The sequence below is a fragment of the Orcinus orca genome, chromosome 1 (assembly GCF_937001465.1).
Source record: "Orcinus orca chromosome 1, mOrcOrc1.1, whole genome shotgun sequence".
NCBI lineage: Eukaryota > Metazoa > Chordata > Mammalia > Artiodactyla > Delphinidae > Orcinus > Orcinus orca.
The window spans coordinates 50,613,523-50,628,850 of NC_064559.1; the positions used below are offsets into that span (position 1 = coordinate 50,613,523).

A 15,328-nucleotide genomic window follows, 5' to 3' on the forward strand; every position below is an offset into this window, starting at 1 on the left:
AACTGAAGCACAGAGAGGTAGAATGACTTGCCTGAGGTCACTCAACTAGTAAACTGTCCAGATGGAATATGAACCTAGGCAGTCTGGCTTCAGAGTTTCTTCTCTGTACGCGTTATTGACATATAAGCATATGATGCAAAATAGTTAAACAATAAAATGAATCAGGGTGATTGTGTTCACTCAGCCACTAACCAAGCCATGTGTCCCTGAATCACAACCTCTGGACCTCATTTCCCACTCAAGTAAAAAAGGGAATTGGACTTAATTAGTATCTGAAATTCCCTACAGGTCTAACGTTCCATGATCTATGGAAGAATTTAAAAGCCAAAAGCCACGACTGTGGCATAGCAACAGCTATATCTGCTGTTCTTTATCTTCCTCTTCACACTTATCATTATATCTCATTATTTTTTTCTTATGGCTCATCTTTATAAGGGCCTCTATTTAACAGCTGCCTACCTCATAATAGTTACACTGATAATCTTGAGGAAAAAATAAATTAACACAGGTGAACTCTGACCTCCAGACCATACTCTACTACCTCCAAACCATGCAGACTGAGACCTGGGACTAAAAATAGACCAGCCATTACTTCAGCAGGTGCTGGAGAACAGGTAAGACTACGCCTAAATGTACTTACGTATAAATGGATGGATTTATTTATTTTTCATAAAGCAGTATGATGTAGGAATTAAAAGCAGGGGCTCTTTCACTCTCATCTCTGCTAACCACAATTAGCAGTTTCAACATAATCAGTTACTTAATGGCTCTAAGACTCAGGTTCCCCATCTACAAACAGAACTAACATAACAACCTACCTAAACAGCTTACTATAAAGAGAAAACGTTTTTAAAGTAATGTCACAGTGACTGACAAAATAAGCACTCAAAAAATAACAGCTGATGGGGATTCCCTGGTGGCGCAGTGGTTGGGAGTCCGCCTGCCGATGCAGGGGACACGGGTTCGTGCCCCGGTCTGGGAGGATCCCACGTGCCGTGGGGCGGCTGGGTCCGTGAGCCTTGGCCGCTGGGCCTGCGCGTCCAGAGCCTGTGCTCCGCACCGGGAGAGGCCGAAGCAGTGAGAGGCCCGCATACCACAAAAATAAAAATAAAATAAAATAAATAACAGCTGTTGTTCCTGCTACTGCTACTGTTACTGCCACCACTGTTATTTACAATTCGCATATAAAAAAGCAAGAGTTCCAAAGTGTGACAAATTTGATTTCAAATTCTGGCTCTACTACTTACTAGATGTGTGGCATGAACAAATTGACTAGTCTCTCTAAGCCTGGGTTTCCTCATCAGTAAAATGGAGATAATAAATCATCTATCTCACAAAACTGTTGTGAAGATTAAATGAAGTAACATACTGATGACACCTGGTTCCTAACTGGTCAATAAATGTTAATTCCTTTCTCCTTAATGACAAAATGACCACATTTCCACTAATTCAATTCAAAGAAGAGAGAATGAAAGTGGGAATCTCAGGAAAGACAACTTTCTTTTCTCTATCATCCTGTGCAGGTGGGATATACCAGAGAATCCTCACTTATGGGATTTCCTTTATCCTCTTATGTGCTTCCTAAGACTAGAGAGCTTTTTCTCAGGCCATCTCCAAACATTCTGAAAGGAGTCCTGTGCTCTAAGGCAGCAACTCTCAGAAACCCTTTCAGGGGAGCCAAAAGGTCAAAACTATTTTCATAATAATACTACAACTTCATGTGCTTTTTTCACTCTCATTCTTTCATGAGTACACAGTGGAGTTTTCCAGAGGCTAAATGAAACGTGATGTCATGTCTCTGATGGCTAGTAGAGGTGTGCTTGTATACTCTTGTGTTTCAGACATTTCTTAGTTTTAATTTCTAATGTAGCATATTATCAATAGACATTGAAATCCTCAATAATTTTTAAGAGTTTCAAATGGTCCCAAGACCAAAGAGTTAAAGGACTTCTCTTAGGTATAGAAAAAGCACACAGGGCTTCCCTGGTGGCGCAGTTGTTGAGAGTCCGCCTGCCGATGCAGGGGACACGGGTTCGTGCCCCGGTCCGGGAAGATCCCACGTGCCGCGGAGCGGCTGGGCCCGTGAGCCATGGCCGCTGAGCCTGCGCGTCCGGAGCCTGTGCTCCGCAACGGGAGAGGCCACAGCAGTGAGAGGCCCACGCACCACAAAAAAAAAAAAAAAAAAACAAACAAACAAAAAAAAAAAAAGAAAAAGCACACAAAGCACTTGGATTACTGTGAATTACAACTTTACCAATTTAGCTTAAATAAGTAATTCACACAATAATCTAAACGCTTCTCATTTTCCTGTATGATTACATTTCACCCTTCAATCTTCAAAAAAATCACTTGTTCACTAATTATTTATGACTATTCAGTGACAGAACTGGGTCTAAGGACTTACATCTCCTTATTCATGGTCTACAGTCTTTCCAAATACTGCAGGTCATCTTCAATAAGGAATGACGATGTTTTCTTAATCAACATACTGTCCCTCCTGTTACAGACAATATGAAAATTGTAAGTTATGCTTACAGCAGGTTAATTAAACTTTCCTCTGACCTATAATAAACAACTTTTTAAGGATTTTCTGATCAGTCCCCATAGATACCACACCTGCCTAGTGATGGGAAGAAACAGGTAACCAAATTTCTTCCTATAAAGAAATTAAATTTAAAGGCATATAACATAAAACGTTTGAAAAGCCAGGGAGAATTCATCCATATTATGAATCCATATTATTTACACAAGTGATCCAAATTTCACCATGTTCCAAGTCCACAATCTACAATTTTCCCTTTCTACACCATTTTTAATTTTGAAAGCACTATGCTGACTAAAATATAAAACCAAACACACACATACACACACACACACACAGGAATACTGTTTATCGGGACTTCCCTGGTGGCGCAGTGGATAAGAATCTGCCTGCCAATGCAAGGGACACGGGTTTGATCCCTGGTCCAGGAAGATCCCACATGCCACGGAACAAGTAAGCCCGTGCACCACAACTACTGAGTCTGCACTCTAGAGCCCGCAAGCCACAACTACTGAGCCCATGTGCCACAACTACTGAAGCCCACACACCTAGAGCCCACGCTCCACAACAAGAGAAGCCACCACAATGAGAAGCCCGCGCACTGCAATGAAGAGTAGCCCCCGCTCACCGCAACTAGAGAAATCGCACGCAGCAACGAAGACCCAATGCAGCCAAAAATAAATAAATAAATAAATTTATAAAAAATAAAATACTGCTTTTTGTTTTTTCTATTTTTAAGACAACAAAAGAGCTAGAATTTAATGACAAATCTATCAGCCTATAGGACATAATAGAGCCCCTATAAATATTTGTTGAATGAATGAATAATTTTTTAAGGCATTTGTTCACGAACATTGTCTACTTGGCTTCTTTTAAAGATTTTTTTTTTTTAAATGTGGACCGTTTTTTTTAAAGTCTTTATCGAATTTGTTACAATACTGCTTCTGTTTTATGTTTTTGTTTTTTGGCCACGAGGCATGTGGGACCTTAGCTCCCTGACCAGGGATCGAACCCACACCCCCTGCACTGGAAGGTGAAGTCTCAACCACTGGACCGCAAGGGAAGGCCCTACTTGGCTTCTTTTAGCATTTACTAGGTAAGGGGAAGAACTGAAAAGGAAAATACAACTGGGCAAGAATCCTAGTGAATTCTGACAATCTCTCAATCCCAAAGGCCAATTAAATACCAAGCAACCCACAAACCACCTGCAGTTAAGCTATACAACTTGAGAAAAATCTTCCAAACTATTTTTATGTCATATCACTATTAAAAAAAAAGGGGGGGCTTCCCTGGTGGCGCAGTGGTTGAGAGTCCGCCTGCCGATGCAGGGGACACGGGTTCGTGCCCCGGTCCGGGAGGATCCCGCATGCCGCGGAGCGGCTGGGCCCGTGAGCCAAGGCCGCTGGGCCTGCGCATCTGGAGCCTGTGCTCCGCAACGGGAGAGGCCACAGCAGTGAGAGGCCCGCATACCGCAAAAAAAAAAAAAAAAAAAAAAGTTTACTATGCGCCTCCAATATATGTACCTTTGTTTATAAATTATCTCCTTCTACAACTGTGTACATTATAAAACTCAGAACTTTTTTAAGTGGAAGTTTTAAAAGATGAGACAATAATAAAATAAATAATTTAAACTTTCATTTGTGAATAATGTGAAAATATTTTTAATTTCTCTTAAGAAATTATCAATAACAATACTTTTAAAGAACAACCTAACAGAAAAAGTTCATTACTTTTTAAAATCTTAGTTTTTAGTATCTCAAAGGCCTAGTTCAAACTTCAGGATTCATTTAATTTTGAAATTTGATTATAATGGCTATAAGCTGGAAAACAGACCTCACAAAGGCAGAAAACTCTAATACATAACATACATTTAGGGTGTTCACTGTGGATGACAAAGGATGTAAAATCTTATTTCAAAGAATTATCTTAATTATTTTGAAACTTTTTGGCAAACGTCTTGTCAGGTCTATTAAAGTACCATTGTTTTTTCTGTAATTTGGCTGACAAAAAGCTAGTACTAGAAGTAGAATTGTCAGCTCTGCCATTTTCTTGTTGTTCACATGTGCTTGCATTATGCTGTTATGGCTGGTACTGCTGTTCAGGCTTCTTTACAAGAGTCTTTTTAAGTCACATCCATTTTATAAGAGTTAGTTTAGTCAAAACTAAATAATATCCATAAATTCATCTTAACTATGTACCCATAAACTGGATTAATTGCTATTTGCTGAAAGTGAACAAACAAGTGAGAAAACTATTAGCAATTCTTGTCTCTCTTTCCCTCAGACTACCTCCTAAACAAGGTCATTGCATCAATCCATTTATTCAATATAAGTAAAATTTCATTTCTTCTTGTCATATGCATAAAAATGAATATAATTAAGTCTTCTAAAACTACCTTCTCTTACTCCGTGGGAGTGTTGGGTACTCTCCTTTGGGGGCTATGATGCAAATATACTTGCAACATCTAGCCAGCACAACTCAATCAGTCTCAAATGCTTTTCAGATGAGGATTGGATTTGAAGTCAGGACTGATTTTCCATGGTCACCTTTGGTCAAATAAGAGTCTTATGTTCTTATGATCTGGGCCTTCACTCAAAAACTGATCCAAAACCAACCTTCAGGGATGGATGGACAAGTATAATCTTTCCAGGACACTTAACCTAACGTACTTTATTATACAAAGATAATAAAGAACAGTAATAACTTCCTGTTTTATACAACATTCATTCACTCACTTAAGAAACATTTGTATATGCCAGGCATCTTACTGCCATACTCATTTACAAATGTTATTTTAAATATGCTATATTGTACTTTCATTTGCCGAAGTGCCTAAAAGAAGAAGTGTGGTTTGTGCCCCATCGGGTGGCCAAACTGGAAATTTCAAACAAGTTCCAGCAAGGCAAGTTAACCGTAACTAATCAACATAATACCTTTGGGAAATTGAAGCCTGCAACACAAGTGTTCTCATGGGAGAGTTCTATAAATGAAAATCACAATAATGTTATGGCAATGTTTCCTTACACTTGAAAATAAGGGATATGCAGTTTATGGAAAATCCCTTCCCAAATCTTGCAACAAAAAATTAAACTATGACCATCACTTTTTACTTAAGTTAAATAAAAGCTTCACTGGGTCAGCTTTCCAGTCACAGATTAAAATATCATTTAAATTATTTGAAAGGAGACTATTAATTTAAAAGGATGATATTAATAGTAATGCTTTAAGTTCTGTCCTCTTCATATGTAAAACATAATGAAACCATAAAAATGTACAGAAATTTGGAGCTATATGGGTCCTTAGAAAATAGAGGGCTGTGAGCTTAGAAACCATCAAGTCCAATTCTCTCACTTTACAGATGAAGAACCTAAAGCCCAGAAAGAGGAAGTGATTTCGTCAGGGTCACACAATCTGGGTGACCTGACTCCCAATGCTTACACATCTGTGCTCAAGAGACTAGCTATCTATATATGATCCTGGACAAATAAATAACTTAACCTTTCTGGACCTTAGTTTCCTTGCCTGGAAAAAAAAAACAAGGAGGCAGATAATCTCTCAATTCCCTTTTAACTCTAAAGTCCTGAAATTTAGATACCTCATTATTTTAGTACCTTACAAAACTACAGCGTACACTGAAAAAACCATTCCTGGTTCCTGAGAAACCAAAGCAGCACAGGACCCTAGGGAAGAAAATACAAGTCAGCAGCCTAAGGCACCAAATATATTTGCTTCTTTTGCTAATATTCTGTAAAATATTAACATGGTCATACTAGCCTATTTGGTTGAAACTGGTCTAAATTAATTTTGATTAATCAATTACAGAACTCTAAAATATACAATCACTGATACTAAATTTTAAAAAGTACTCTTTGGGGCTTCCCTGGTGGCGCAGTGGTTAAGAATCCGCCTGCCAACGCAGGGGACACGGGTTCGAGCCCTGGTCCAGGAAGATCCCACATGCTGTGGAGCAACTAAGCCCGTGCGCCACAGCTACTGAGCCTGTGCTCTGGAGACCGCGAGCCACAACTACTTAAGTCTGTGTGCCTAGAGACTGTGCTCTGCAATAAGAGAAGCCATTGCAATGAGAAGCCCACACACCGCGACAAAGAGTAGCCCCCACTCACGGCAACCAGAGAAAGCCCGCATGCAGCAACAAAGACCCAACGCAGCCAAAAATAAATAAATTAAAAGAAAAAAAAGTACTCTTATAAAGCTTTATTGATGTCTTATCTTATATGCCAAGATTTACACTCAAATAGATTATTGGAAACAGGGATAGTAGTCTCTTCCCATCTGTGTTTGTTGTTTGTAAAAACTATTCACAAATGGATCAAACTGATTTTCTTTATATGGTTTCTCCATGTTGCTCTATTCTTTTATGCTCTGTTATTCTGCCTATGAAGACCAAGTCTGTGAACGCCACAATTCATTTTTAAATTAGAAACTGATAATTTTCAGGATATTGATGGATCACTAACAATAATTTTAACAATCCAAAAAATGAAATCCATTAAAAGTTAAATCAAAAACCTATGGGGGTGGGCTTCCCTGGTGGCGCAGTGGTTGAGAGTCCGCCTGCCGACGCAGGGGACACAGGTTCGTGCCCCGGTCCGGGAGGATCCCACATGCCGCGGGGCGGCTGGGCCCGTGAGACACGGCCGCTGGGCCTGCGCATCCAGAGCCTGTGCTCCGCGGCGGTAGAGGCCACAGCAGTGAGAGGCCCGCGTACCGCAAAAAAAAAAAACAAAAAAAACCCCTATGAACTGGGTCTTCCCTGGTAGTGCAGTGGTTAAGAATCCGCCTGCCAATGCAGGGGACACGGGTTCAAGCCCTGGTCTGGGAAGATCCCACATGTCGCGGAGCAACTGAGGCCGTGCGCCGCAACTGCGGAGTCTTTTCTCTGGAGCCCGCAATCCACAACTACTGAGGGCACGTGCCTGGAGCCCGTGCTCCGCAACAAGAGAAGCCACCACAATGAAAGGCTCACGCACCGCAACGAAGCTGCACGTCGCAGCTAGAGAGAGGCCACACACAGAGGCGAAGACCCAACGCAGCCACTAAATAAATTAAATTAATTTTAAAAAATACAAAAAACCTATGAACTACAACAGAACTTGAAAAGCTCTGGCCCTATATTCTTATTTTATGAAAGAGGAAAGAACCCTGGAAAGGCAAAAAGACTGTCCCCATGGCCTCATGATGAACGTGTATAAGAACTAGCACTTATTGTATGACCGTGTGTACACAATAATACATATCGGAGATGTAAAACAACATTTTCAGCTTCAACCTAATTCTCTGCTTATTTCAAGTAAAATTTAATATAGCAAAATGACATAAAACCAAAGAAGCTGAACAGTTCATAGTCGTTCACAGCACTAGAAAGCAGCCTACACAAGAAATCAGGAGTAATACACCCAAATTTCATCACCAGTACTTGAAAAACAAATTCAAGTGTCTGGTCTACTGTTTCAAGAGCATCATCTTCACATATGAGAAACATGTTACTGCACTGTGAGAAGGTTCTTTTCTCTAGCAAATGCTAACATCTTTTATGATGTCCTTTTTTCCCCAAAGTTTTAAGCTGCCAAAATTCCTAGACTCTAAAGACGCTTATTTATGCCCCTTTAACTATTTTTAAAGGAACAGCACCAGCTCTTGAGAAATAGTATACAACACACAGACCCCAACCCTATAAAAAATGTCTTTAATGGCTCCAATTCACAAAGAAAAGTGCTCCTTATTAGTTTTGCCTACCAAACGATGAGCTTTTCCACAACAGGAGTCACATAGTAGGGACCCTCTGCAGAATAAAATTTCAACAGTTAATGAATTTTTCAAAAAATAATTTCTAATTGGCCTAGGAAAGATAACGCAGTCACACACATGAAATGTGTTCCTCTCCTCTCTGACCAAACTAAAGTAACCATTTAGGACTAATGTCCAAATGGAGTATGTGAATGAAGAGTCCCAGAATGACTCCAGCCACAAAGCTGACATTATAAATCAAGAGGTAATTTCATCTTCAAACTAAATCTTATGCTTCTCCTTCCAGCCCCAGAAACTGTATTCCAGATTAATACAATTCTATGAAACAGTTAAGTGCTGTAATACTTAAAATGAATCATAGCATACAATCAGCCACTATTACTTCTCCCCAAATGAAGCATTCCATACTATATAACAAGTATAAGATGTTGCTTCAGCATGCTGTGTTCTATGAAGAACTAGCAGTGGTGCTGAAAATTACTACTAGAAAGATGAAAGACCAATACCTTCCTTTCAATAAAAACCATCATCTGGACTCTAGCCAAGGTTTTAAAACTGACCAAATGTTATTAGAAACAATAAATCAAAAACTCTACAGGCTGAAAAGCTAATCCCTTATTTCATTCTTACAAAATGTAGCCACAAAACACTACAAGAAAATTAAGTTTAAAGAAAGCATTCATAATTTTAGGCCTTTCACTTCTGGCAATACTCAAATACTGTATGTTACAAGGTGAATTTATTTTACAATCTTCAAGGTTGTTTAACCTACTTACATCCCTTTCCTTTTCTTCAATTATTACAACTGTTATGCGAATAAATAAACCCGCGTTGTTGCCTAAACATCCTATCAATGAACTTAAAACAGAAATTAAATAGAAAATCGAAATATCTCAATTTATAAAACCTAGCTAGAATATTTGTGTTCATATTGATTTTATACTCTTTGTTCCTGCACATAACATAGATGTGAATTCCTGGAGGTTACAGATTAAGTCTTTCTCTATCCAGGAGCTGAACTGCCAGCCACTGAGAATAACCTATTGCAATGCTTAAAGCCATTCAGGTATCTTGGCTTCTGAAAATATAAATGAGCTCGTTATCTTCACTTTTCTTTTTATTAGTGTAAGGTTCCTTATCACTATCTATTAAATACCCTTCAGGAGCAGTTATCACAGAAATTAAGGGTGAGGAGGGCCATGATTTCTGTAATAACACAGGTATGTTTTCAAAGTACATTGTTTACAAGATGGTACTTTTCTCCCTAGCTAACAAAAATTTTAGGAAAGAAAACCTTAAAATTTTAATAATTCCCTTCTCTTTCTTCCTTCCTCTTCCCCTTCACTCCATTCCAAAACAACAGAAGAGCCAAAACCAAAGATATGATTACTTTATATACTTCATTAAATTAGTGAAAAAACGAATCACCGTCTTTTTATCAAAACAAAATAGTTGATTACGATACGTTTGCATACTGTAACCACCGCATGTGTGATACACATTTAAATCAAGTTTCAACGCTGTTAACAAAGCCTTTGTCAACAGTGGGCAAGTGGGGGAAAGCTGAAGGGCTCTGTGGAATGAAGGAAATCACTAGAGGGGCTTATCTGGGAAGAGAAGGATTCCTTGGTGAGAGGTGAGCAGAGAGAAACAAGACCTAACCTTGGCGAGGCGGCGCTCGCCCAGGGTGGGAACCAGAGGTCAGGGTGAGCGGGAGGAGGGGATTAGCGCGGAACCGCCGCGACCCCAGGCTACCCTTACACCCCGACTCCCCCACCTGCGGCTCGCCCTCCCACCACCATTCCCCAGCCCCGACCGGCTGTGCCGTCCCTCCCGGTCCGCCGCCCGCATATCCGTTACTCCGGCGGCAGCGGGGCTGCGGGGGAGGGGAAGGTCAGCGGGGCCTGGAGGGGGCCGGCCGCGGCGGGGATGCCGCAGTGGCTCCCCGCCGCACCGGGTCAAAGTCCGCGGGGAAGCAGCAGGAGCGGAAGGCGGCGGTGGAGGTCGGGACTGGCGAGATGGTGGCCCCTCCGAGTCCTCCCACTACCCGGCCGCTGCCGGTACCTCATACTGGATGTATTGCTTCCTCCACTCGGGAGTGATGTGCGCGGAGAGGTGCTCGGCGAACTTCATCCTGCCGTCTCCCCCTCACTCCCACTCGGATCCAGCAGTTACAGGCGGCGGCGGCGGCGGCGGCAACAGCGACTCCGACTCCTCCCCACATGGGCCCCGGCGCGGCGCGGCGATGCGCTTCTCTCCTCCTCCGCCGCCGCCGAGGTCTCCTCAGAGCCGCCCTCCCGCCATCTTCCTCCTCCTCTCCATAGCCCCGCCCCGCCCTCTATACGTCATCGCCATGGTAACCGCCTACGCGCACCGACGAAGGGGGCGGAGTAAGGGGCGGGCTTTGCGTACATTCCTCAAGGCTCCGCCCCTTCTGGGCCGGACGTGCTGAAGGCACCTCCCCTGACCTCTTACGTCTGGCGACTGTGGGCCTTACAGCTGCTCTTTACCTCCAGCCTGGGAAGCAGCAGTGCTGTTACTGCAATTAATATTAATACTGTAGCAACAATAATCCACACAAGACGTTTATATTTTCAAAGATTTGTGCAGGGCTTCTGTGGTGGCGCAGTGGTTAAGAATCTGCCTGCCAATTCAGGAGACACATGTTCGAGCCCTGGTCCAGGAAAATCTCCAAAGCTCAGAGCTACTAAGCCAGTGGGCGGCAACTACTGAGCCTGCGTGCCACAACTACTGAAGCGTATGCACCTAGAGCCTGTGCTCTGCAACAAGAGAAGCCACCACAATGAGAAGCCCACGCACCACAACGAAGAGTAGCACCCGCTCGCCACAACTAGAGAAAGCAGCAACCAAGACAACCAAAAATAAATAAAATAAATAACTATATTAAAAAAAAAAAGATTTGTGCAAACGTTTTTCCATTTTGGTATTTATTCTTCATAAAACCCTCAATGATGGATCAACATTAATCCAAACTGAGTAACTAAAACAGACTAAATAGTTAAGGGCCACATGTATTTAAAGGAATCCTATTTTACATGCTCTAGGTGCTCAATAAATGCTTGTTGAATTTAATTAAAGACATCAGTGCCAAGAATTGCATGCTGCTTCTGAATTTCAATGTAATTATCTAGTCCCGGGGCTACCAGAAAGGCCAGCAACAACACCTGGGCCCAAACCAGGATTGTGGGTACCAGCTGGACTTGTGACTGAGCTTCCTGGAGATTAGGAGTGGGGTTGAGAGGGTAACCAATGTTGGGAGGAAAGAGAATCCTCTAGAGTTACGGTTGGATCTCTACCCTCAAGGAGACCAGACATGGATCCAGCATCCAGGCTGACTGTCCTCGAGGAGAATGGAGAATAGATCACACACACAGCTTGGCACTACTTTGAGCATGGGAGTGATTGTCCTGGAGGACCTGATTTGGGACACTAACCAAGGTCCTTCCCTGAGTAGAGGAGCCCTGGATAATAATAACTAACATTTGTTAAGCACTCACTGTCCATGTAACAAACATTATTCTAAACCCCTTATACGTACAGTACCTTGTCCTTTAATTCTCACAATTTTGAGGATGTCCAAAGACTAGGGGACAACCATGACCGAGACAGTACTCTTAGTTACCAACATCTACTGTTGGCTTTTTTTTTTTTTGCATGTGTTTTTTCCCCTTTCCCCTTCCTCTTAATTCATGCCAGTAAGGATTCTGCAATTATTTCCTCAGGACAGGGGTGATGCATGATGGAAAACAGGCATAGGCTATGAGTCTTTCTGACTTTTATTGTACAAAAAAGCCTCAACCTTGGGTGAAAGGGTAATCAGGGTCAAAAAAAGAAGGATAGGAGAAGGAGTGAGGACTCCTCTCAGCTCAGCACTATACCCTGCTGCCCTCCATAACAATTCCCCTCTACTGGAGGTAAAGGTTGTCAGGAGAAAAAAGGCAGCAAGAGAGGGCTAGGCTCCCAGGAAGGAGGCACAACCACAGAGAGATAATAACTGCATGGTGTGCCTAGGAAGACAGAACCAGGAGCAGCTGCAAAAGAGATTGTGGGCCTTTACCAAGTATAGACTAGAATGGTAGACTCTTTTTTTTTTAATTGAAGTAGAGTTGATTTACAATGTTTCAGGTGTACAGCAAAGTGATTCAGATGTAGATATAGAATCTTCTTTTTCAGATTCTTTTCCATTATAGGTTATAGTAAGCTATTGAATATAGTTCCCTGTGCTATACAGTAGGTCCTTGTTTATATGTTTTATGTATAGTAGTGTGTATCTGTTAATCCCAAATCCCTAATTTATCCCTCCGCCTGTTTCCCCTTTGGTTATATAAGTTTGTTTTCTACGTCTGTGAGTCTGTTTCTGTTTTGTAAATAAGTTCCTTTGTATCATTTTTTTAGATTCTGCATATAAGTGACATCATATGGTATTTATCTTTCTCTGTCTGACTTACTGCACTTCGTATGATAATCTCTAGCTCCATCCATGTTGCTGCAAATGGCATTATTTCATTCTTTTTTATGGCTGAGTAATATTCCACTACACACACACACACACACACACACACACACACACACACACACACACACACCCCACATCTTTACTCATCTGTTGATGGACATTTAGGTTGCTTCCATGTCTCGATAATTGTAAATAGTGCTGCTGGGAACATTGGGGTGCATGTATCGTTTTAAATTATGGTTTTCTCCAGATATATGCCCAGGAGTGGGAAATGGTATTACAGGATCATATGGTAGCTCTATTTTTAGTTTTTTAAGGAACCTCCGTACTGTTCTCCATAGTGGCTGCACCAATTTACATTCCCACCAACAGTGTAGGAGGGTTCTCTTTACTCCACACCCTCTCCAGCAGTTATTATTTGTAGACTCTTTGATGATGGAAGAATGGTAGACTCTTGGCAGCAACTCCTGTAGACCGTGGCATCCAGCTCCCAACAGCACCATACCTTGGTACCTTAACTGTGCACAAGATTCTGGAACCATGACTCAACCCAGAGAAGACAGGAAATCCTCAATACTATTACCAATAATTCTTAATTTTTCTTATGCTGGATCCAGAGCCCCAAGACTCAGTTGGACCTGAAAATCTTAGTTTATCTACAGAATTAAATTTAATAATAAGTTTCCTATTCCTAGCATTACTTCAGATAGTTCATTGACAGAACAATCAAATACTTAGTATTTATTGAAAACCTACTTTCTACAGAGTACTGTGCTAAGGTACTAAGAATGATAATCTGAATAGTTTTAGTCTGAATCAGAAGTAACTCTTACACTTTCTTTTGTAAATAGGAAGATAACTCTTCATTCATCAAAATTTTACTGAACACTATGATATGCCAGCCATGCCACTTTGGGAATGAAGGACAGTTCAAAAATAGGGCTTCCCTGGTGATGCAGTGGTTAAGAATCCGCCAGCCAATGCAGGGGACACGGGTTCGAGCCCTGGTCCGGGAAGATCCCACATGCTGCAGAGCAACTAAGCCCCTGCGCCACAGCTACTGAGCCTACGCTCTAGAGCCCGTGCTCTACAACAAGAGAAGCCACTGCAATGAGAAGCCTGCGCACCACAACCAATGGTAGCCCCCGCTCACCGCAACTAGAGAAAGTCCACAAGCAGCAACAAAGACCCAATGCAGCCAAAAATAAATAAGTAAATAAAGAAATTTATAAAAATAAATAAATAAATAAGACTGTCTTTTCCTTGGAGGACATCAAAATCCAGTCAGATAGACAGCAGATAGGCCAATATCTAGATTACAATGTGATATGCACTGTAACTGAGGTATCTACAAGGACACATTCAGCTGACTAGGAAGGGAAGGAGGGTATCCCAGAAAAAGTGGCTTTCAAATACAGTCTTAAACAACTATCTGACAGGGAGAAAGACACCTCCAGAGATCTCAAAGGCAAAAAGCAAAGAGAATTCAGGGCTGTTAGAGAATGGCAAGAAGTTGTCTGACCAGAATATCCTTTAAGGCAGCTAAATGTCCCTGCCTCAAAGAAACTGTCCCCATCCCCTTACCTCCCTTACCCATTCTGGCTCCCGCATCCCCCTGGTGCACTCTCCTCACTGTATTGTCAATAATAATTTGCGTCAGACTATGAGCTCCTTGAAGATAAATTGCTCTTTTCTCTCGTTTTCTCTAATTTAGCGTGGTGCCTGGCATTCAAGCATTCAATAAATGTTGACGAAGAAAAGAAAGAAGGAAGGAAAGAAGGGAAGGAGAGAAGGAAAGAGGAAGGAAAGCACAGCCACATAGAGGGAAGTTGCAGGAAATAAAGTTAAGTTGGAATAAAATTGTAAAGGAATAGATCATGACAGCATAGGCAGTGCGGGATCTTTGAAGTCTATGCAGTGACTAACTCTGCCTTGGGAAAGCAGTGTAGTATGGCTTCCTGGTTTTGAACTATGGCTCTGGGAATAGACAGACCTGAATTAAAATCCCAACTCTGGCATTTATAGTGTGTGACTTTGGGCCAAGTACATTAGCGCTAAATGCCTCAGTTTCCTCATCTCTCAAATGGGAATAATAGCACTTCCCTGACAGGTAGTTATGAAGATTAAATGAAATTCTGTACATAAAGCACTTAGCATAATGACTGACCTCTGGTTGACCACTCAGTAACAGGCAGCCCCTCGAAAACCTCTGTTAGCAGTGTGAAGGATGGACTAGAGTAGGGACAAACCAGTAACCAATTTACTAACAAGCACCTATGTAGCATTTACTCTGTGACAGACACTGTTCTAAATGCTTCACAAATACAAACTTATTTAATCCCCACAGAGACCCCAGGAGGTAGCTACTATCACTCATCTCATTTTAGAGGTGAGTAAACTGAGACAGAGCAGTTAAGAATCTTGCTCAAGGTCAACCACTTAGCAAGTAGTAGAGCTGGGTTTGAACCCTGGCAATCCAGCTCCAGAGTCCTTACTCTTAACCACCATGTTATGTTGACTGTTGATGCAACAACCCAAGC

The 15,328-nt window shown here is 41.7% G+C and overlaps 1 protein-coding gene across 1 annotated transcript in view; it reads right to left on the reverse strand.

Moving 5' to 3' along the window:
- The window catches only part of XPR1 (xenotropic and polytropic retrovirus receptor 1), a 205,368-nt gene extending 194,732 nt beyond the window's left edge, over positions 1 to 10,636 (reverse strand). Inside the window, exon 1 of the mRNA XM_004269822.4 lies at positions 10,376 to 10,636. Coding sequence (XP_004269870.1) covers positions 10,376 to 10,444 — 69 coding nt within the window. The 5' untranslated portion in view covers positions 10,445 to 10,636. The remainder of the gene's footprint in view (positions 1 to 10,375) is intronic.
- Positions 10,637 to 15,328: the final 4,692 nt, after the last annotated feature.